Here is a 22,574-nt window from a genome sequence, read left to right on the forward strand (position 1 = left end):
GTGTTCCACATGTGCTCTGTGCTGGATGCTAAAATAATTATTTCGTGGTGGATTAATAATTTTTTTCTGCAAATTTGCCATTGAAAACAGCTCTAATCGCATCCTGAATCACAGAGGAGGCTGCAGCCAGAGCATGCGCATGTCTAACTACCTACAGAAAGCATTTTGAGCCGTCTAAAAAGGTAATTATTTGTCATGTTTACATTGTCATGGCTTGATAAAACAATTGCGTGTTCTTTCCTTCTTGTGTGCAGCTGTTAAAGTATGTTTATAACAGATTTAACTTCTTGTTATAATCCTTCAGATGAGCTGTGCTCTGATGTGATCAGCTGACGTCACCACTCGCTCTGTCCACTTCTTTACTGCACTTGATGAGCTGCACGTCATGTTGGAGATTAGATTGCGCCGCATAGCACGACATTTGTGCGTGAAAGATTTTTTGAACATTTCAAAATTCTCTGTGCGCAACAGCATGCACCGGTGCACCTCTGGTGCCCTGTCTGCACCCGTTAAAGACACATTTACTCTACAGCACAACACAGTTCGTGCTAGTGTGTGAGTCAAAGGCATGCTCATGTCAGTGCACCTAAACTGTGTACCAAGTGAACACGTGCACACAATCTACAGTTTGACTTCACCTATTAAGCTTTTTCTGACTGAAGTATTTCTTCTTGATGTTTGCAAGTTCGTCGGACAACTTCTGATTTTCATTTTTGTAGTCAATCATCTTTGAGTCGAGCATTCTCACCTGTGCTGTCAATGCCTGTGACAGAGAGAATATTGTCAGTTGGTCATGTGGAGAAACAAACTAGTACATTTCACAGGATGTCCAATCAAATGTTTTTGTAACCCTACACTGCACACACTGCGTAGCTGCTGTATGTTATAAAACCAATGTGAGCTTTGATTATCATAACTTTATTAGTTTAGTGTAAGCATTTGTTTTCTTGATTTTAGCTCCACATACACAAGCAAAAACAAACTAAAAGCAAACCTAAAATGTGAATTAATTAATATAATTTATGAAGCTGACCGCGTGTGCGTGCATGTGTGTGTGTTCGCTATGCATAGTCACAGTAATTAAGCAATCAACACCAAACTTGCTATGATGACTGGGGACATCAAAGGGGAGGTCACTGGAGCCCTTATGTTGAAAGTGTACGTGCGCGAACACACACACGTCAGCCTTATATATTCTAACATGACCTGCTCACTGGAGCCCTTATTTTTGCAGTTCACGTGGTACTTCACTTACTATGTAGTAGGAGCTGGCTAGGGTGCACTTTAATGAATCTGAACAGGCCAGCGCACACTGCACGTGAGTTAAGGTGAGCATTTTTTTTACTTAAAATGTACCTGCTGTGTATGGCATACCAGAGCATTGCAGTGATATGACATGCTGTCACCTTTTACCATCATTCACTTGAGTCTCATGAATGTCACAAATTGCTATATGAAAATTAATAATGACAACATACACACAATGCAATGCAACTTAATACACTTTAACTAAAGTGACATGAAATATACAATGACATGGCTAAAATTCTTCTCTATTACCCGCGCGTAGAATGGGTAACTAGTGAATTACAACAAAACAGACAACATAAAGACAACAAAGATTCTTTGACCTTGAGTTTTTTGGTCTTGTCTCGGATCGTCCACTGGCACCACTGGAGCTGCTCCACTGCTTCTGGACCAGGTTGTCTTGCCACAATTTGCTTCAGCTCCACGTACAACTTTTCTTTTTCCTTGGTAAGTCAGTAGAGATGAAATGAGCCAAGAAATAAAACACATCACAGTGTGTAAAACATCATGCTTCACTAAGGGTCCTATCTCACTGGGCTACGACAGCCTGCGAACGGCACTTGCAAGGATTTTGATTTTGTGCTATGTTCACTGGGTGATGCTCTTCCCTCACTTCACTCACAGGGCGTAGTCAGCATCGCACCTGGATTTTGAATTTTTCAAAGTTGGCGAGACAACAAGGCTCTTCCCAGTATGCTCCATCAATCGCTGCTGTTGTGTGATTCTGAGAAATTCAGAGAACTGTGGGAGGGGTGCTGGGGGAGGAGGGGGCTGGGCCATACTCACAAGCTGCAGGGGAGGACAACACAATAGTGGTGATGATCAGAGAGGAACAGCCGCTGCTGCCAGCCTGGCCACAGTTGCAGGACATCAAGACATCTGGACTTATGGCTCTGTCACACTTTGATGATTTACCCAACATCTGCTGACTGTTTTAAAAACTCTGGCGCACGTTGTGGTATGTCTAATAAATTAATGTAGCTGTCACACCTTGACGATTATCCAAAATCTGCCGACAGCCCCGTTTACACCCAGCGGTTCTGGTCGGTACTGCACCGTGTGGTGCGCATCAGAAACTGAGCAATAAAACATTATTTTATTTTCATTTTTTATCTTGGTGGATCATTTTCATTGTTTACAGAATGCTGGTGAGTGGACTGGCTGTGGAAAACACTGCCGCAAATGAATGGAGGGCTCTGACTCTTGGGGCCAGGTCCCACTGGCATTTAGGAAGATTTGTGCATGGATTGTGCACAAACTTGGTTTATATTTGCTAAACATCTGCAATGTCTGTGAAACATGTTTGTATGAGTCGGCCGACATCCGCACACGTCCGCAATTATCCGCAGAGGCACGTTTTTCCATTGCTAGGATTTTTGAGCTGCACAAAATTTTGGTTGCGGATGACATCCGCCTTACATACGCAATACATACTCAATCTATGCGCTGTATATCTGCCGTTATCCGCTGATATCCACAACTGACAGGGTATTGCGGACTGTCTGTTTTGCATCTGATTTGTGGACAATTTGCGAATGCATAACAAACACGTCACGTAAACCCAAAGTACTATATAAATGTGGCAGAACTCGACATACCTGCCAGTCATTGCCAGTCCAGCTGTGGAGACGTACAGATGTAGTTATGGATCCCCAAAGACGTAGTGTGATAACTGCTGCCATCCAACAACATACCAATCAACTTGTCCGAGTCCAGCAATTGCTCCAGAGGCTGTGGTGTTGGTGTGAATTGTGATGCCGAAAGGCCCGAGTGTGCTTCTTGTATGCAGGGATGAGATTGGCAAATTCGATTTTCAGAGGAAAATAAGACAGGGTCCAGGGGCCGCAGGCCCCGGCGGGTCCAGGGCGGAGCCCTGGTCAGGGGGTCTGAAGCCAAAGCATTTTTGCTGCTTTAAAACATGTAAATTGCACTAAAATGATATTAAAAACTACTATAAATGCCAAGTGTTCATATCTATAATTCAAACTGTAAACCCTTACTAAGACCATCTACTGTACATGTGTACGCTATGGGTGTGAGATGGTGTTTTTTTTTTTGGAGAGTGTCACAGAAAACAGACCAGCATGAGTTGTGGCTAAACAGCAACTCTTCCTTTGGTTGGTGTTAAATAAAAGTCCTGGATTACAGAGCTACAATATTGTGGATCTACACAACCGGACCGGCACTGACTGGCAGGTATGTTGCTTTCTGCCACATATAGTACTTTGGGTTTACGTGACGTGTTTGTCATGCATTCACAGATTGTCCACAAATCAGCTGCAAAGCAGATGTAATAAAAACGCTTTATTCGTGGCCAATTTGTATGCATTCGCTACAACATATTTTAGTTTGTGATGTGGACATGATGGGCACGCAATATATGTGTTTTACACACGGTCCCGGGCCGCTGCCAAGCCGCAAATCCCCATCAGTTGCGGATATCAGCGGTTAACGGCAGATATACAGCGCATAGAGTGAGTATGTATTGTGTATGAATTGAGTATGTATGGCGTATGTAAGGTGGATGTCATCCGGCATCCAGATTTTTGAGCTACTCAAAAATCCTGGCTGCAGACATGCGTGCCTCTGCGGATGATCACGGGCATGTTCGGATAACGGCCGACTCATATAGGCATGTTACACGGATATTGCGGATGTTTGGCGAATATGGGCCAATTTTGTGCGCAATCCATACGCAAATCCTCCTAAACGCCAGTGGGACAGGGCCCTTATGTTTTTACGGTGCATCCAGAAAGTATTCATAGCGCTTCCTGCATATTCGTTTTGTGAATTGTTTCTGTGAATTGTTCTGTAATTTATGTGTGTATTATGGCCCAAGCAGAGGGTCACCCCTTTGAGTCTGGTCTGCTTGAGCTTTCTTCCTCAGAGGGAGTTTTTCCTTACCACTGTTGCTCTGGGGGTTAGTAAGGTTAGACCTTACTTGTGTGAAGCGCCTTGAGGCAACTCTGTTGTGATTTGGCGCTATATAAATGAAAATAAATTGAAATTGAATTGAAAATTCACTTTTTCCACATTTTGTTATGTTACAGTCTTATTCCGAAATGGAGTAAATTCACTTTTCCCTCTACATTCTACTCACGACATCCCATAATGACTACATGAAAAAAGGGTTTTTTTGGAAAATTTTTCAACTTTAATAAAAATAAAAACTAAGAAATCACGTGTACGTAAGTATTCACACCCTTTGCTCAATACTTTGTTGATGCACCTTTGGCAGCAATTACAGCCTCAAGTCTTCTTGAATATGAGATCACAAGCTTGGTGCACCTATCTTTGGCCAGTTTGTCCATTCCTCTTTGCAGCACCTCTCAAGCTCCATCAGGTTGCATGGGGGGGGCGCATCGGTGCACAGCCATTTTCAGATCTCTCCATAGATGTTCAATCGGATTCAGTCTGGGCTCTGGCTGAGCCACTCAATGACATTCACAAAGTTGTCCTGAAGCCACTCCTTTGATATCTTGGCTGTGTGCTTAGAGTCATTGTCTATGCTGAAAGATGAACCGACGCCCCGGTCTGAGGTCAAAAGTGCTCTCGAGGAGGTTTTCATCCAGGATGTCTCTGTACATTGCTGCATTCATCTTTCCCTCAATCCTGACTAGTCTCCCAGTTCCTGCCGCTGAAAAACATCCCCACAGCATGATGCTGCCACCACCATGCTTCACTGTAAGGATGGTACCTAGTTTCCTCCAAATATGAGGCCTAGCATTCACGCCAGAGTTCAATCATTGTCTCATGAAACCAGAGAATTTTGTTTCTCATGGTCTGAGAGTCCTTCAGGTGCCTTTTGGCAAACTCCATGCAGGCTGCCATGTGCCTTTTACTAAGGAGTGGGTTCCGTCTGGCCACTCTACCATACACGCCTGATTGATAGATTGTTGCAGAGATGGTTGTCCTGCTGGAAGGTTCTCTTCTCTCCACAGAGGAATGCTGGAGCTTTGACAGAGTGACCATTGGGTTCTTGGTCACCTCCCTCACTAAGGCACCCATCACTCAGTTTAGATGGGCAGCGAGCTCTAGGAAGAGTCCTGGTGGATCTGAAGTTCGTCCATTTAGGGATGATGCAGGCCACTGTGCTCACTGGGACCTTCAAAGCAGCAGAAATGTTTCTGTCCCCTTCCCCAGATTTGTGCCTTGAGACAATCCTGTCTTGGAGGTCTACAGACAATTCCTTTGACTTCATGCCTGTTTTGTGCTCTGACGTGCACTGTTAGCTGTTGGACCTTACATGTAGACAGGTGTGTGGCTTTCCAAATCTTGTCCAATCAACTGAATTTACCCCAGGTGGACTCCAAATCAACTGTAGAAACAGCTCAAGGATGATCAGTGGAAACAGGATGCACCTGAGCTCAATTTTGAGCTTCATGGCAAAGGCTGTGAATACTTATGTACACGTGATTTTTATTTTTAATATATTTGCAAATATCAAACAAAAAAAAAAAAGACTTTAACATTGTCATTATGGGGTACTGTGTGCAGAAATTTGAGTAAAAAAATGAACGTCACGTTCTGGTCGGTCATCCACACGCTGAAATGACCAGATCATTTCCAAAGTGAACACTGTGGTGATGCTGGACCGTCATGTGACTATCCGAGAAATTGTGGAAGAGGTGGACATCAGCACTTTTTCAGCACATTTTACTGTGACAGAAGATTTTGCCATGGAAAGAGTTGCAGCGAAATTCATGCCGATGGCTTTGGCACGAAGCTGATGGTGAAGCAAAAGCGCCACAGTACTGAAGTCTCACAGGACATGCTGTGACATGCCCAGCTCTTCCACAATTTCTCGGATAGTCACACAACTGAAAAGCCACGAAAGCCGTCTGAATCTTCCGAATGGTGGAAGAGGTGGGCATGTCACAACATGTCCTGTGAGACTTCAACACGAAGGCGCTTTTGCTCCGCCATCAGCTTTGTGCCGAAGCCATTGGCATGAATTTCACTGCAACTCTTTTCATGGCAAAATCTTCTGTCACAGTGGAATGTGCTGAAAAAGTGCTGATGTCCACTTTTTCCACAATTTCTCGGATAGTCACACGACGGTCCCACGTCACCACAGCATTCACTTTGGAAATGATCTGGTCACTTCAGCGTGTTGATGGCCGACCGGAGCGCGGCTCGCTCTCCACCGTTGTGCAGCCATCTTTAAACCGGTTGTACTGCTCCTTAATTTGTGTGATGCCCAGAGGATAGTCACCGAAAGCCGTCTGAATAATCCGAATGGTTTCCACCTGGCTGTCGCCCAGTTTCTGGCAAAATTTGATGCAGTCGCGCTGCTCCAGTCGTTCCGCCATTTCCTTGCAAAGAAAAAACGATGAGAGACTCCACCCATCCTCACACAAAGGCTGCTTACAAGCAAATGACGCAATCAACAGGTGTGAAAAAATTCACGCATGCGCATGAAGGTTCAAGGTTGACTCATGCAAGCACACGTGATTCAAATCCATCAGGTTCTTCAAAAAAAATAAAAAGGTTGGATACTTTGGGTCTATCAGAAAAGTATCCTACCTTTTTATTTAAAAAAAAACTATATGGATTTGAATGACATGCGATTACACCAATCATGCTTGAACCCTCGTGTGCATGTGTGAGTTTTTTCACGCGTGTCGGTGACGTCATTTCCCTGTGGGCAGGCCTTGAGTGAGTTGTGGTCCCGCCCTCTCGGCTGAATTCCTTTGTTTCACACGTTGCTCGAGACGGCGCGCGTTGCTTTATCAAAATTTTTTCTGGACCTGTGAGGAATATCCGAGTGGACACTATTCGAGAAATTAAGCTGGTTTTCCAGGCGCCGTCGTTGGCCTGTTTCGACCTGAAAACATCCTAATTTAGGGCTTAATTCACCCAGGACGCCGTGAGAGAACAGAGAAGATTCAGAAGAGGCCAGCATGAGGACTTTATGCGGACATTCCACTGTTTAAGGACACTTTGTAATGAAAGACGTGCGCGCAAATTCGCCGAGTCGTTTCCGTGACGACTCGGCGAATCTGTGTGCACCGCGACAGGAAAAACACCTCCGTGTTGAAAACCATTTGTAAAATTCAGGCGGCTTTTGATGGCTTTCAACAAGTGAGTAACTGAGAAATTGTTTAACAGCTTGGGCATGTTCCAACTTGTCCGTTAAGGTTTCCAATGGAGGTGTTTTTCCTGTCACGACCCCCTGCGGTCGGGTCCGGCCCGACATGCGACTCTGCCCGCACGTTCTTTCATTACAAAATGTCCGTTAACAATGGAATGTCCGAATAAACTCCTCATGCCGACTTCTTCTGAAAGTTCTCTGTTCTCTGACGACTTCCTGGGTCAACAGAGCCTGAAATGTGGAAGTTTTCAACTTGAAATGGCGAGACGCTGCCGCCTCGAAGCGCAGATCGCCGTCAGTCGGCCCACGGCGACACTACCAGACCAAAATCTCTCATCAGCCGTTAAAATTTTTACCGCAAACCAGCTGAATTTATCGAATGGTGTCCACTCAGTTGTGCCTTACAGTTTTGAAAAAATTTTGATCAAACAAAGCAGCAGTCTCTGAGCCATTCCTAAACAATGAAAAAATCGACGAGAGGGTGGGCGGCTCCTCAATCAAAGACTGCCCACAGGCGAATGACGTAACCGACAGGCGTGAAAAAACTCTCGCATGCCCACGAGGGTTCAAGCATGTCTGATGTAATCACACGTGATTCAAATCCCTATGGTTTTTGAAAAAAATAATAAGGTCAGATACTTTTCTAATAGACCTCGTATACCAATTTAAATCAGACCGGGTGTGCGTATGTGTTTTTTACTTAAAAACCTAATTTTTCAGCAAAATGTTTCTGCATGGTTTGAAAAAAAAAGAAATCCTAAACCACTTGTGTACCCACTTTCTGACATTTGTTCACATACTTATCCAGACAAATGGGAGTGGTGAGCTGTGTGATCTCAAGTATTTTCTTCACTAAATGTATTCAATTATATGATTGTGTCATAATGAATAAAACTGTAGAGCTCTGCCTTTAAATAGCTGATAGTTGAAGAATGTCATTCAGAAATACAAGCACACTTAACATGCAAAATGCCAAAGAAACATCTGAAAAATGTCATTTTTTTGGTAATTTTGGGTGTGACCTTTGGTGACCTCTATGATCACAGATGAGAATTCTGTCCCCCAAAAGAGGTGTGTGCTCATTTGGTGTGATGCAAGTTTAAAGAAAATCTGAGTTGGTCACATCACAACCTGTTCTATCCTTAGAAAAAACTATGAAACAATTCACTTGTTTTTTGTTTGTTTTTTTCTGTTAAGTGGTGTTTGTATTTTTTCTCCCTTCAGTTTTTCAGGAAAATCACAGATCCTAAAATTAAGGTGTGAACATGACAGATTGCATTCGAATTTTCTGCTTGAATATCACAACGATAAAAATAAACTAAAATAACCCCAGAGGCAGCTGACAGGTACCGGCAGGCCAAGCGTGCCGCAGCCCGTGCGGTCGCAGAGGCAAAAACTCGGGTCTGGGAGGAGTTCGGGGAGGCTATGGAGGAGGACTATCGGTCGGCTTCGAAGAGATTCTGGCAAACCGTCCGACGCCTCAGGAGGCAGAAGCAGCTCTCCACCAGCACTGTTTAAGGTGCGGGTGGGGAGCTGTTGACCCTGACTGGGGATGTTGTCGGGCGGTGGAAGGAGTACTTCGAGGAGCTCCTCAATCCCATCGTCACGTCTTCCGAAGAGGAAGCAGAGACTGGGGATTCGGAGGCGGACTCATCCATTACCCAGGCCGAAGTCACCGAGGTGGTTAGAAAGCTCCTCGGTGGCAAGGCTCCTGGGGTGGATGAAATCCGTCCTGACTACCTTAAGTCTCTGGATGCTGTGGGGCTGTCTTGGCTGACACGCCTCTGCAACATCGCGTGGCGATCGGGGACAGTGCCTCTGGATTGGCAGACCAAGAAGGGGGACCGGAGGGTGTGTTCCAACTATAGGGGGATCACACTTCTCAACCTCCCCAGTAAGGTCTATTCCAGAGTACTGGAGAGGAGAATTGGACCGATTCGGATTCAGGAGGAGCAGTGTGGTTTTCGTTCTGGTCGCGGCACACTGGACCAGCTCTACACGCTCCATCGGGTGCTCAAGGGTTCATGGGAGTTTGCCCAACCAGTCCACATGTGTTTTGTGGATCTGGAGAAGGCATTCGACCGTGTCCCTCGGCGCACCGTGTGGGGAGTGCTCCGGGAGTATGGGGTCCTTTGCTAAGGGCTATCCGGTCCCTGTACGACCGCAGCAGGAGCTTGGTTCGCATTGCCGGTAGTAAGTCAAACCTGTTTCCAGTGCACGTTGGCCTCCGCCAGGGCTGCCCTTTGTCACCGGTTCTGTTCATTATTTTTATGGACAGAATTTCTAGGCGCAGCCAGGGTATAGAGGGGGTCTGGTTTGGGAACCACAGAATCTCGTCTCTGCTGTTTGCGGATGATGTGGTTCTGTTGGCTTCGTCAAATCAGGACCTTCAGCGTGCACTGGGGCGGTTTGCAGCCGAGTGTGAAGCGTCCGGGATGAAAATCAGCACCTCCAAATCCGAGGCCATGGTTCTCGACCGGAAAAAGGTACTGTGCCCTCTTCAGGTTGGTGGAGTGTCCTTGCCTCAAGTGGAGGAGTTTAAGTAAGGTAGCTTAGCCGCCGTTAGTTTCCCTCTGGCAGATCCCGAGCAGCCGGGAAAGCAGGCCGACTGGGTGACTGTGAGGAGGAAGCGTAGCCCTAAACAGAAGCCCCGTGTACACCGCCAACCCGTTCACATTTCTAACCGTTTTTCCCCACTCGGCGACACACCCGCCGAGGAACAAACTCTGGTTATTGGCGACTCTGTTTTGAGAAATGTGAAGTTAGCGACACCAGCAACCATAGTCAATTGTCTTCCGGGGGCCAGAGCAGGCGACATTGAAGGAAATTTGAAACTGCTGGCTAAGGCTAAGCGTAAATTTGGTAAGATTGTAATTCATGTCGGCAGTAATGACACCCGGTTACGCCAATCGGAGGTCACTAAAATTAACATTGAATCGGTGTGTAACTTTGCAAAAACAATGTTGGACTCTGTAGTTTTCTCTGGGCCCCTCCCCAATCGGACCGGGAGTGACATGTTTAGCCGCATGTTCTCCTTGAATTGCTGGCTGTCTGAGTGGTGTCCAAAAAATGAGGTGGGCTTCATAGATAATTGGCAAAGCTTCTGGGGAAAACCTGGTCTTGTTAGGAGAGACGGCATCCATCCCACTTTGGATGGAGCAGCTCTCATTTCTAGAAATCTGGCCAATTTTCTTAAATCCTCCAAACCGTGACTATCCAGGGTTGGGACCAGGAAGCAGAGTTGTAGTCTTACACACCTCTCTGCAGCTTCTCTCCCCCTGCCATCCCCTCATTACCCCATCCCCGTAGAGACGGTGCCTGCTCCCAGACCACCAATAACCAGCAAAAATCTATTTAAGCATAAAAATTCAAAAATAAAAAATAATATAGCACCTTCAACTGCACCACAGACTAAAACAGTTAAATGTGGTCTATTAAACATTAGGTCTCTCTCTTCTAAGTCCCTGTTAGTAAATGATATAATAATTGATCAACATATTGATTTATTCTGCCTTACAGAAACCTGGTTACAGCAGGATGAATATGTTAGTTTAAATGAGTCAACACCCCCCAGTCACACTAACTGCCAGAATGCTCGTAGCACGGGCCGAGGCGGAGGATTAGCAGCAATCTTCCATTCCAGCTTATTAATTAATCAAAAACCCAGACAGAGCTTTAATTCATTTGAAAGCTTGACTCTTAGTCTTGTCCATCCAAACTGGAAGTCCCAAAAACCAGTTTTATTTGTTGTTTTCTATCGTCCTCCTGGTCGTTACTGTGAGTTTCTTCAGATCTTTTGTCTGACTTAGTGCTTAGCTCAGATAAGATAATTATAGTGGGCGATTTTAACATCCACACAGATGCTGAGAATGACAGCCTCAACACTGCATTTAATCTATTATTAGATTCAGTTGGCTTCGCTCAAAATGTAAATGAGCCCACCCACCACTTTAATCATATCTTAGATCTTGTTCTGACTTATGGTATGGAAATTGAAGACTTAACAGTATTCCCTGAAAACTCCCTTCTGTCTGATCATTTCTTAATAACATTTACATTTACTCTGATGGACTACCCAGCAGTGGGGAATAAGTTTCATTACACTAGAAGTCTTTCAGAAAGCACTGTAACTAGGTTTAAGGATATGTTTCCTTCTTTATGTTCCCTAATGCCATATACCAACACAGTGCAGAGTAGCTACCTAAACTCTGTAAGTGAGATAGAGTATCTCATCAATAGTTTTACATCCTCATTGAAGACAACTTTGGATGCTGTAGCTCCTCTGAAAAAGAGAGCTTTAAATCAGAAGTGCCTGACTCCGTGGTATAATTCACAAACTCGCAGCTTAAAGCAGATAACCCGTAAGTTGGAGAGGAAATGGCGTCTCACTAATTTAGAAGATCTTCACTTAGCCTGGAAAAAGAGTCTGTTGCTCTATAAAAAAAGCCCTCCGTAAAGCTAGGACATCTTACTACTCATCACTAATTGAAGAAAATAAGAACAACCCCAGGTTTCTTTTCAGCACTGTAGCCAGGCTGACAAAGAGTCAGAGCTCTATTGAGCCGAGTATTCCTTTAACTTTAACTAGTAATGACTTCATGACTTTCTTTGCTAATAAAATTTTAACTATTAGAGAAAAAATTACTCATAACCATCCCAAAGATGTATCGTTATCTTTGGCTGCTTTCAGTGATGCCGGTATTTGGTTAGACTCTTTCTCTCAGATTGTTCTGTCTGAGTTATTTTCATTAGTTACTTCCTCCAAACCATCAACATGTCTATTGGACCCCATTCCTACCAGGCTGCTCAAGGAAGCCCTACCATTATTTAATGCTTCGATCTTAAATATGATCAATCTATCTTTATTAGTTGGCTATGTACCACAGGCTTTTAAGGTGGCAGTAATTAAACCATTACTTAAAAAGCCATCACTTGACCCAGCTATCTTAGCTAATTATAGGCCAATCTCCAACCTTCCTTTTCTCTCAAAAATTCTTGAAAGGGTAGTTGTAAAACAGCTAACTGATCATCTGCAGAGGAATGGTCTATTTGAAGAGTTTCAGTCAGGTTTTAGAATTCATCATAGTACAGAAACAGCAATAGTGAAGGTTACAAATGATCTTCTTATGGCCTCAGACAGTGGACTCATCTCTGTGCTTGTTCTGTTAGACCTCAGTGCTGCTTTTGATGCTGTTGACCATAAAATGTTATTACAGAGATTAGAGCATGCCATAGGTATTAAAGGCAGTGCGCTGCGGTGGTTTGAATCATATTTATCTAATAGATTACAATTTGTTCATGTAAATGGGGAATCTTCTTCACAGACTAAGGTTAATTATGGAGTTCCACAAGGTTCTGTGCTAGGACCAATTTTATTCACTTTATACATGCTTCCCTTAGGCAGTATTATTAGACGCCATTGCTTAAATTTTCATTGTTACGCAGATGATACCCAGCTTTATCTATCCATGAAGCCAGAGGACACACACCAATTAGCTAAACTGCAGGATTGTCTTACAGACATAAGGACATGGATGACCTCTAATTTCCTGCTTTTAAACTCAGATAAAACTGAAGTTATTGTACTTGGCCCCACAAATCTTAGAAACATGGTGTCTAACCAGATCCTTACTCTGGATGGCATTACCCTGACCTCTAGTAATACTGTGAGAAATCTTGGAGTCATTTTTGATCAGGATATGTCATTCAAAGCGCATATTAAACAAATATGTAAGACTGCTTTTTTGCATTTACGCAATATCTCTAAAATTAGAAATGTCTTGTCTCAGAGTGATGCTGAAAAACTAATTCATGCATTTATTTCTTCTAGGCTGGACTATTGTAATTCATTATTATCAGGTTGTCCTAAAAGTTCCCTGAAAAGCCTTCAGTTAATTAAAAATGCTGCAGCTAGAGTACTGACGGGGACTAGAAGGAGAGAGCATATCTCACCCATATTGGCCTCTCTTCATTGGCTTCCTGTTAATTCTAGAATAGAATTTAAAATTCTTCTTCTTACTTATAAGGTTTTGAATAATCAGGTCCCTTCTTATCTTAGGGACCTCATAGTACCATATCACCCCAATAGAGCGCTTCGCTCTCAGACTGCAGGCTTACTTGTAGTTCCTAGGGTTTGTAAGAGTAGAATGGGAGGCAGAGCCTTCAGCTTTCAGGCTCCTCTCCTGTGGAACCAGCTCCCAATTCGGATCAGGGAGACAGACACCCTCTCTACGGGAGACAGACACCCTCTCTACTTTTAAGATTAGGCTTAAAACTTTCCTTTTTGCTAAAGCTTATAGTTAGGGCTGGATCAGGTGACCCTGAACCATCCCTTAGTTATGCTGCTATAGACTTAGACTGCTGGAGGGTTCCCATAATGCACTGAGTGTTTCTTTCTCTTTTTGCTCTGTATGCACCACTCTGCATTTAATCATTAGTGATTGATCTCTGCTCCCCTCCACAGCATGTCTTTTTCCTGGATCTCTCCCTCAGCCCCAACCAGTCCCACCAGAAGACTGCCCCTCCCTGAGCCTAGTTCTGCTGGAGGTTTCTTCCTGTTAAAAGGGAGTTTTTCCTTCCCACTGTCGCCAAGTGCTTGCTCACAGGGGGTCGTTTTGACCTTTGGGGTTTTTACGTAATTATTGTATGGCCTTGCCTTACGATATAAAGCGCCTTGGGGCAACTGTTTGTTGTGATTTGGCGTTATATAAATAAAACTGAATTGAATTGAATTAAGTATCTCGGGGTCTTGTTCACGAGTGAGGGACGGATGGAGCGTGAGATCGATAGACGGATCGGTGCTGCATCTGCAGTGATGCGGTCGCTGTATCGGACCGTCGTGGTGAAGAGAGAGCTGAGTAAGGGGGCAAAGCTCTCGATTTACCGATCGATCTACGTTTCGATCCTCACCTATGGTCATGAGATTTGGCTCATGACCGAAAGAACGAGATCGCGAGTACAAGCGGCCGAGATGAGTTTCCTCCGCAGGGTGGCTGGGCGCTCCCTTAGAGATAGGGTGAGGAGCTCGGTCACTCGGGAGGAGCTCGGAGTCGAGCCGCTGCTCCTCCACGTCGAAAGGAGTCAGTTGAGGTGGCTCGGGCATCTTTTCCGGATGCCCCCCTGGACGCCTCGCTGGAGAGGTGTTCCGGGCATGTCCCACTGGGAGGAGGCCCCGGGGAAGACCCAGGACACGCTGGAGGGATTACATCTCTCGGCTGGCTTGGGAACGCCTTGGGGTTCCCCCGGAGGAGGTGGAGGAGGTGTGTGTGGATTGGGAGGTCTGGGTGGCTTTGCTTGAGCTGCTGCCCCCGCGACCCGACTCCGGATAAAGCAGAAGAAAATGGATGGATGGATAAAAATAAACTGAATATATAAATTGGCAATAAAGTTTTAGTAATTACACAACTTGAAACTGACTACTGAAAATTTCAGACAACCCCAAGTTTAAAAAGATGGCTTTAAAACATTTCAATCTAATAAACATTTAAATTTCAACATCAGTAGTAATTGAATGTTTGTATTTAATATCCAGTTAGTGATACATTTGTACTTATGACATTAATTTGCTTCTATATACAACCAGATGCATTAGCCCATCTGCAGCTCTCTGTGAACATGCCCTCCCGCTGAAAAGTCTGAGTCGGGATTTCACTCCTGCTCCGGATTAATTAAATAAGGTGACTACAGTAAGTGTGAGTCCATATTTGAGAGAACAAGATAAGAGTTCACCTGTACTAAGAGTTCTTTTTCTTCAAGCTCTTCGGTCTTGGCAATAAGTCGCTTCTGTAAAGCGTGAATCTTCTGGATGAGTTCATATTTGTCGGGATCAGTGGCCTGTGGGGGGGAATGTAAATGTAGTGTGGCCTTTTCTTTCTTTATTTCATGATGAGGAAGAGGAGAACAAAAAGACTTCTACCTCCAACTTTCTCCAGCGGTGAATATTTATGGGCTTTAACTGCTCCTCCAGCATGCTGTTCCTGGACCTCTCTCTGAGGAGCTCTCTCTGCAGGTGGAACAGCTCTTGCCTGTAACATGACAAGTCTATGACTTGACATATGCTTCTCACTAAGTGTGTAATGATACAATTGCTCCACAATACCATACTTATCACAATACACATATAAGGATTTGTACATATAATGATATATAATTACATCAGTGTAACCACTATTAATTTCACTGTTTCCACAAATTATGTCAAAGGTAGTGTAGCGAATGCTTAAATTTAAAAAAACAAAGTACTCTGAAGCATTGTAATCCATGATGTTATGTTTCCTATTTATATATTTCATAATATACAATTATAGACTTTTGATGAGTTGTACCCGTGATTATGCGGACCTGGTCAGGATAACCGAGGTGAACACCATCCTGACCAGGTCCGCATAATCACGGGTACACCGAAATTAAAAGTCTATAACTGTTTTATTATATGGTAAACAAGAAAATTGGGAGTTTGTCAAACATACTAAAACTGAAAAATCAATCTCAAGTTTCAGCTCTTTATTATTACTGTTATACTGCACCAACAGGTCCAAAATACTTCATGAGCACAATCTCTAAAGCCATTTTCACACCGGGGCTGCCTTGAGCTTCCTGTGGTGTCATGACGATGCAGGAATGTCTGCATCAGGTGCGCGCAGCAGGGGGCAGAGAGGTGAGAACGCAGCCTGCAGGTTCTCTGCACTGAGGAATCAGAGTGCAGTTTGGCTGCAGACAGACTGTGCACTCTGATTTATCTTCTAGTTTATATTTGTGCTGAGCTGCAGGTCTGCACACTGAGTTCAGTTATAGTTTATCTTTCCTACTTTGACCGAGAGATGCGCATGCGAGATGCGCGCGCACACACGCGAACGAACCGTCTGTGAGTAAATGTTGCGATGTCTGGAGTTATACTTGATGCGGACATGTCCTGTTAATCAGTCTGTGAGCAGGACTTTTATGGACTGTATTTAAACACATTTGTGAGAGAAAACCGAGGAGCTGCTGCAGCAGCAGCATTTTTTTTTCTGTGCCCTTAGTTTTTACTGTATTGTGTACACAGCATCGTCATGATGACGCACGACGCAACTTGAAGCAGGCCAAAGTAGGGTTATATCGCGTTATCTGATTGGTCGTTATCGATAGAAGGCGTCGCTTGATTGGCTAGCTATACGCTGCACGTGAGGTGTACTAGGCTCTACCAACGGTCAACTCGGCTCCACCAGCGGTCAACTCGGCATGTGGTACAGCTCAGAAAGTGCCGAATGGGCCAATCAGAAGTTGGCAAAATCACATACCATATAATAAATCATTTATGATTCTTCTGCAAGAGGTCATTATTTCTTCCGTGCAATAGCTGACCTTTCATGGTATTGCAATACAATTTTTTTTCGATACAGGCTCCACATTAAGATTATCATGATTCCCAATGCACCCCTGATCTTTTCTCCTTACTTCCACCTACTACCTGGAGGCACAAAATACTGTGTTGTTCTAGAGGTAGAAGGGAGTTTACTGTGGGTTGGCCGTGTAAATATTCAAAGCAGATTATGTGTATCTCTTACAGGTTAATCCTATGTTAACTCTTACTGTGTATCTGTTTCCCACTTGGTTGATATATATCCTTCAATCCAACGATTTCCCTACCAGACCTTTGTTGTCTATCCTTTTCTCTCCCTTTGCACTTATGTTTTTTTGTTGTTGTTGTTTTTGTGTGTTGTTTTTTTTTTTTTTACTTCAGATCCTCTGTGTTGGTCATATTTTTGTCCATTATACTCTTCTTGCATTGGAGCTTCCTGATCTCCAGCTTGAGCAGGTGGATGTCTTCCATCCGCTGATTGTAGTGGAAGTATCCTTTGCTGAGGATAGATTGTTGGATCCTAATCTTCTCATAAAGGAGTGCTCGTTCATCATTTCGTCTCAGAAGCTGTTTGCAGAGGTTGTCCCGCTCTCTGATAACCTTGCCAACAAATAATTAGCAGGAGATCCAACATTTTTATGGTTATATTTGTGAGGAACTGTCTCTTTTTTCTTTCTTTACCTGATCCAGTAGTGTCTTCTGTCTGATCTGTTTAGCATCAGCATTAGCTATAACCTTCTGCAGCTTTTGCTGCTCTGCTTTCTGATTGTCAACTCGCTGCTTTGTTTCTTCCACCTGTTGCTTTATCAACTGCAACTCAGCCTGAATCAGGACAAGAACAAGAGCACACCAACAAATATATGAAGCTCCATGAAAACACAATGAGGACACAAACTGAATGCTGTTTATGGACAATTTAAACTTTTATCTTTCTCTGGGAAATGTTATTGCAAAAACAAGAATTTGGACTCAGGGAAATGTTATGGCAAAAACACTTAAGAACTTGGATGTAATTCAAGAATCAGGAAAGCACAAGGTGTTGTGACGCAAGTAAAGTGTTTCATTGTGGTTTAAATTTTTTTTTCTCTCTGTCCAAGGTGCAGATGTGACGTGCTGGATTTGACGACTGCATAATTTCTGAAACAGACAGACTCTGCCGCGGGAACAGGCCCACTGAAAGGCACGATGGATGACCCCTGCCTGTGGAATGGACGCCTGCATGGGCTTCTCATCAAATTCATCTTTTGTTGTGTTATGTTCCGTTTTCTAAAACTCCGCACAATCTTATAAATGGTAGAATGGCCCAGGTCACTCCTCTGAGTCTGGCCTGCTTGAGGTTTCTTCTTCGATATCATCAGAGAGAGTTTTTCCTTACCACTGTCACCTGTATGCGAGCACTCTAGGGTGGAGGTCAGCAATTTGCAGCTCCGGAGCCGCATGTGGCTCCTCCTCCTCTGCAGCTCCCTGAAGGCTTCATGTCCGTGAATATTTTCTTTTTTTTTTTTGTCCTGTGTGGCACGATCTTTTAAGTTGAAAATCTCAGAGGATTTCAGAGTAAGTGACGCTATAACGTAGCAACAGTGCAGGCAACGAATCACACAAAGTATATTCACGAAGGCAAGAACTTTGTTTATGGACTCAGATGCTACATTCTGCTGCATGAGGGTGAGGACATCAGTACAGTGAGACAGCAAGTGTGGAGTGGAGAGGAAGGGTTTTGAGCAACACCTTAAGAAAAAAAAACTGTTGAGTCATATTATTTCAAGCTCTAGTTTCACTACCAGTGCGGTGCTGAGGGCACCATCCTGGTCACACCATGTGCGCGTGTCGGTGACAATTATAATGAATTTATGAAATGACACTGATGTCAATTTATGCATTAAGCATTATTACAGACATATGAAATCATCAAAATTCCTTAAAAATTGAGAATATATGAATGAACTGAAAAAAAAAACATGCATACGCGCATAAAAAAAAACAGGGGCCTCATGTATAAAGCATGCTTACGCACAAAAACCTGGAGAACGTCCGCCTCCATGCCAATGTTCAGATGTATAAAAAGTGAAATGACCGTGGAAATATGTGGTGCGTCACGCAAAAATCCTGGTTGGTGTACGCACGTTTCTACATCTATTGTTCCACTGTGGACATGTTAAGGTGATGCTGGGAACCATTAATAGTGTGAAAACAAGAAGTCATCAGAGTGATGTGCACATCAGCGACACAGTGATGAGCAATTAAAGCCCCCACGAGTTTGCAATTATATAGATGGATATAAAAGCATGCACAAAGTGATGCGTAAATTGGCAATAAACAGTGGCTGTGTTAGCATTGTTAGAGGATGCTGCAAATGGTGCAATCTGACGTGAGCATGTACTCAGGGAACGTGAGGATTTACTTGCAAATGATGATAATTGGCTCATAAACCAATGTCAATTACCAAGGCCACTGTGACTGGAGGTGCGCACAGAACTGTGGTCAGCCCAGAGTGCAATATGGCGAGGAGTCAGGCGGTTGTCTGTGCCCACATAGGTGCTGACCACAATGGGCATCCTGGTATCATGGCCATTCCAGTGGCAGCTGTCTGATCGGTCAGTCGTGTGCCAGTCAACCTTGCGCTGAGCCATACCAGCTGTGTGGAACGTAATCATCCAAATCTCATCCAGGTACATTCCAACATTAAAGTGCAATTTGCAATAAGAGCTGGTTTCCCGAATGTAATCGGAGCTGTTAACTGCACACATATTGCTATGAAGGCGCGATCACATGATGAGTTTGTTTGTTAATAGGAAACATTTTCATTCAAATCACGTGTGGTGCACAAATGCACCTGAGGCTGGAGGCGCTGTGTGTGATGGGGGAGCTGCTTGGTGGTTAATTAATTTATTTATGTAATTATTCCTAATGAAAACCAGTGCGGACACATTTGGGCATGTGCGCATTCAAATGTTTTTTATTATTAATATGTTTTCTTTTTCTTGATGTTGGAACTAGAGATGAGCCTGTTAACAAGCTCCCGACTGTTCAGTATTTGCCAATAAAAGAGTGTGTAATGTTAATGTCACACACTGTCAGCTGCTGTGCACCTATCTTTTTACTTCAGTGTGTGCGCGCAGCTCATTTCAGCATTTACACACACAAATGTACTTATTTAATTTCTGTTTTACATGACAGTGAGCTGAGAGAATGGCGATCTAACCACAGCTTTCATTGATTTTGCACGTTGTTTCTGAACGTTCTTTCATTTTTACACACAACACAGAGACAATGGCAGACGTCATCAAACACACAACACTCCACACTTATGGTACCATCAGCACGACACAACCAAGCTATTTTAATACATTTACATATTATTTTTGTCTTGGTCCAACACACCAGCCACAGTAGTTATTGGATATTTAGCTGTGATCTGGGTCTCTGTGCGTGGATGATTATGGGTTTGTGGCTGTCACCACAATTCGGTTTTTGGGTGCTCTCAAGGGGATCACGACTCTGGTGTTCTAGATTAAGGTATGGAGGCTCACTAATTAGGCAACAGATTGTTGTTCTCACTGTTTGTTCAAGTGTGGTTGGTTGTCCTGGTAAGTTGTATGGTTGGGGCCCCGTCTCCTCGGTGTCTCACTTCTCATCACTTCACAGTTATTGCCTTCACCACTTGTCTTTCATTCTTGTCTGTCTTCGTGCTGTTTTGGTGGTCGGCCCTTCCTGATAGAAGATGTCATTTGGCCTTTTGAGTAGGATGTTGTAGGCTGATCGGGAAGGGCGGATGGAGGTCACACACACACACCACATACACTCATGCTACATACCTTCTGTCTTGCAAGAATAAATTGCATATATGTGTATTAATGTACATAAATGGTTCTGCCAGTGTGGCATTTACCATTACTATATATGCAGATAGGGGGAGGAAAAAAAAGCTTTCTGTAAGTCAAAAAAAAAAAACCTACGGTGTACTGTTTGTTTTCAATTGCATTTGTGATATGTTCCACAAAATCAATTACCACCAGTGAAGTGGTTAGTTTATGTACTATGTTAATTATTTCATATTCATCAGTTTACCTGATAAATATTGAATCTGAGAGGTTAATCTTCATTGTCCTGTTATCGCAACAGCTCATGTTAGAAGGCACAATTGCATGAGCTAAATTTTTCCCCACATTGGCAAAATAATCATTAAAATGATCTACTATATTATAGTAGATATAACTTTCTTTTCTTTAACCACTGTATCAGTATTTGAGTAAAAATATGTTGGATAGTCTTGGACTTTTTTATTTTTGATGATTTAATTTAAGAGCTTCCAAGTACCTTTGATGTTTGATTTATTTTTTCCAACAAGTCACTGTAATACTGCCTTTTGCAAGATCGCATAGTATTGGTCAATTTGTATTTATATGTCTTGTACTTACTTTCAGCCTCAATTGTTCTGCGCTTTAGAAATTGCTTATACAAAAAAATCTGAATATATTTGTGCTTACGCCCGATTCAGCATTTTGGCGTACGGCAGCTTTTAGTAGAAAGTCAATGCAAGTCTCTGTACATGAGGCCCCTAATGTTGAGAAACTCTACAGTGATGTTCAGAAGCAGAAATCACATAAAGCAAGTGAGAACTCTGAACTTTAATAGACTGTTATTGTCCAAAGGTATTTATTTTAGATGATGACTGAATGTAGTTGTGTTTTATGTTCAAGCACAAAATCTGACTGAGGAGGAGAAAAATAACAGGATGACTTCATCATCACATGAAAACGAGGTAGAGTCATAATAAAAATACAAGCCGCTGATTTTTATGTCATTTTTCAAAGTTATTAGGCTTCAGTTCTAAGTTTTAAAGTAAGTTACCTCTTATTTTATTCTTATTTATTTAAAAAAAAATCTTTTTCAGAGTTTGGTGTTTACATTTGTTGTACAATGTTTTTAAAAAACAATAAAATGTTAATCGCAATGTTTCTGTGTCGGCTCTCAGTTGTCCAGGTGGTTTCCATAGTAGAGAAGCTTGAATCTTCGACTGGACTGGGTTGCTTGACGTGAGGACGTTTTGCTTCAAATCGCAGAAGCTTCCTCAGCTAAAATTGTTGCTCTGGTAGTCTGACTTCTGTCTTGACTCTTGTAGAGAAGAATAAAACAGAAGCCAACAAAAGCTGGAGTTTTTAACCTAACCAGACCCCTCCTACCGAGAGGCCGACTGCTACAGGCTAGTGACTAACCAATAGCTCTAATTAGCACCTATTGTGCTCTAGTTAGCACCCTCCTAATGACAGGGCAGCTGTCCCTCCTAATGATGGGACAGAAGTCTCTCCTGATGGCTCCCTTAATGACTCTCCTGATGACGTCAATGACTCATTACCATGAACAAAAGACTGAAACTGCTTTGACCTGAGTACCCCATTGTAAACAGGGGACAAAGCGTGTCTCAGACCCCCTCCCCGGTTAAGGCTGGGTTTCAACTGTTTTACAAAGAATGCTTCCTTGACACCTCTCTCAAACCATTTCTTCTCTCTGGCTAAGATTTTAACTTCCTTGTCCTCAAACGTGTGGTTAGTGTCTTTCAGGTGGAGATGAACTGCAGACTGAGGTCCACTGGCGCCCTCTCTGCGGTGCTGGTATAGCCTTTTGTGTAAAGGTTGCTTAGTCTCACCTATGTAGTGTTCGTTACAGTTTTCCTGACATCTGATAGAATACACTACATTGTTCTGTTTGTAACTAGGGATCCTGTCCTTAGGGTGAACAACGATGTCACATCAAATGACACCATAGTTTCATCTACCTCCAGCTGCAGGTTCTTGATCTTGATCACAAAATCTTGTGTGTTCTCCACATGGT

The 22,574-nt window shown here is 43.3% G+C and overlaps 1 protein-coding gene across 1 annotated transcript in view; it reads right to left on the minus strand.

Annotated features, from left to right (window-relative positions):
- Positions 1 to 22,574, minus strand: part of cfap58 (cilia and flagella associated protein 58) — a 47,480-nt gene that overhangs the window by 1,440 nt on the left and 23,466 nt on the right. Inside the window, exons 12-17 of the mRNA XM_034178895.1 lie at positions 17,424 to 17,564; positions 17,119 to 17,342; positions 15,318 to 15,426; positions 15,131 to 15,235; positions 1,632 to 1,751; positions 639 to 763 (exon numbers count right to left, since the gene is read on the minus strand). Coding sequence (XP_034034786.1) covers positions 639 to 763; positions 1,632 to 1,751; positions 15,131 to 15,235; positions 15,318 to 15,426; positions 17,119 to 17,342; positions 17,424 to 17,564 — 824 coding nt within the window. The remainder of the gene's footprint in view (positions 1 to 638; positions 764 to 1,631; positions 1,752 to 15,130; positions 15,236 to 15,317; positions 15,427 to 17,118; positions 17,343 to 17,423; positions 17,565 to 22,574) is intronic.

The sequence above is a fragment of the Thalassophryne amazonica genome, chromosome 9, assembly GCF_902500255.1.
Source record: "Thalassophryne amazonica chromosome 9, fThaAma1.1, whole genome shotgun sequence".
In the NCBI taxonomy this organism is placed as follows: domain Eukaryota; kingdom Metazoa; phylum Chordata; class Actinopteri; order Batrachoidiformes; family Batrachoididae; genus Thalassophryne; species Thalassophryne amazonica.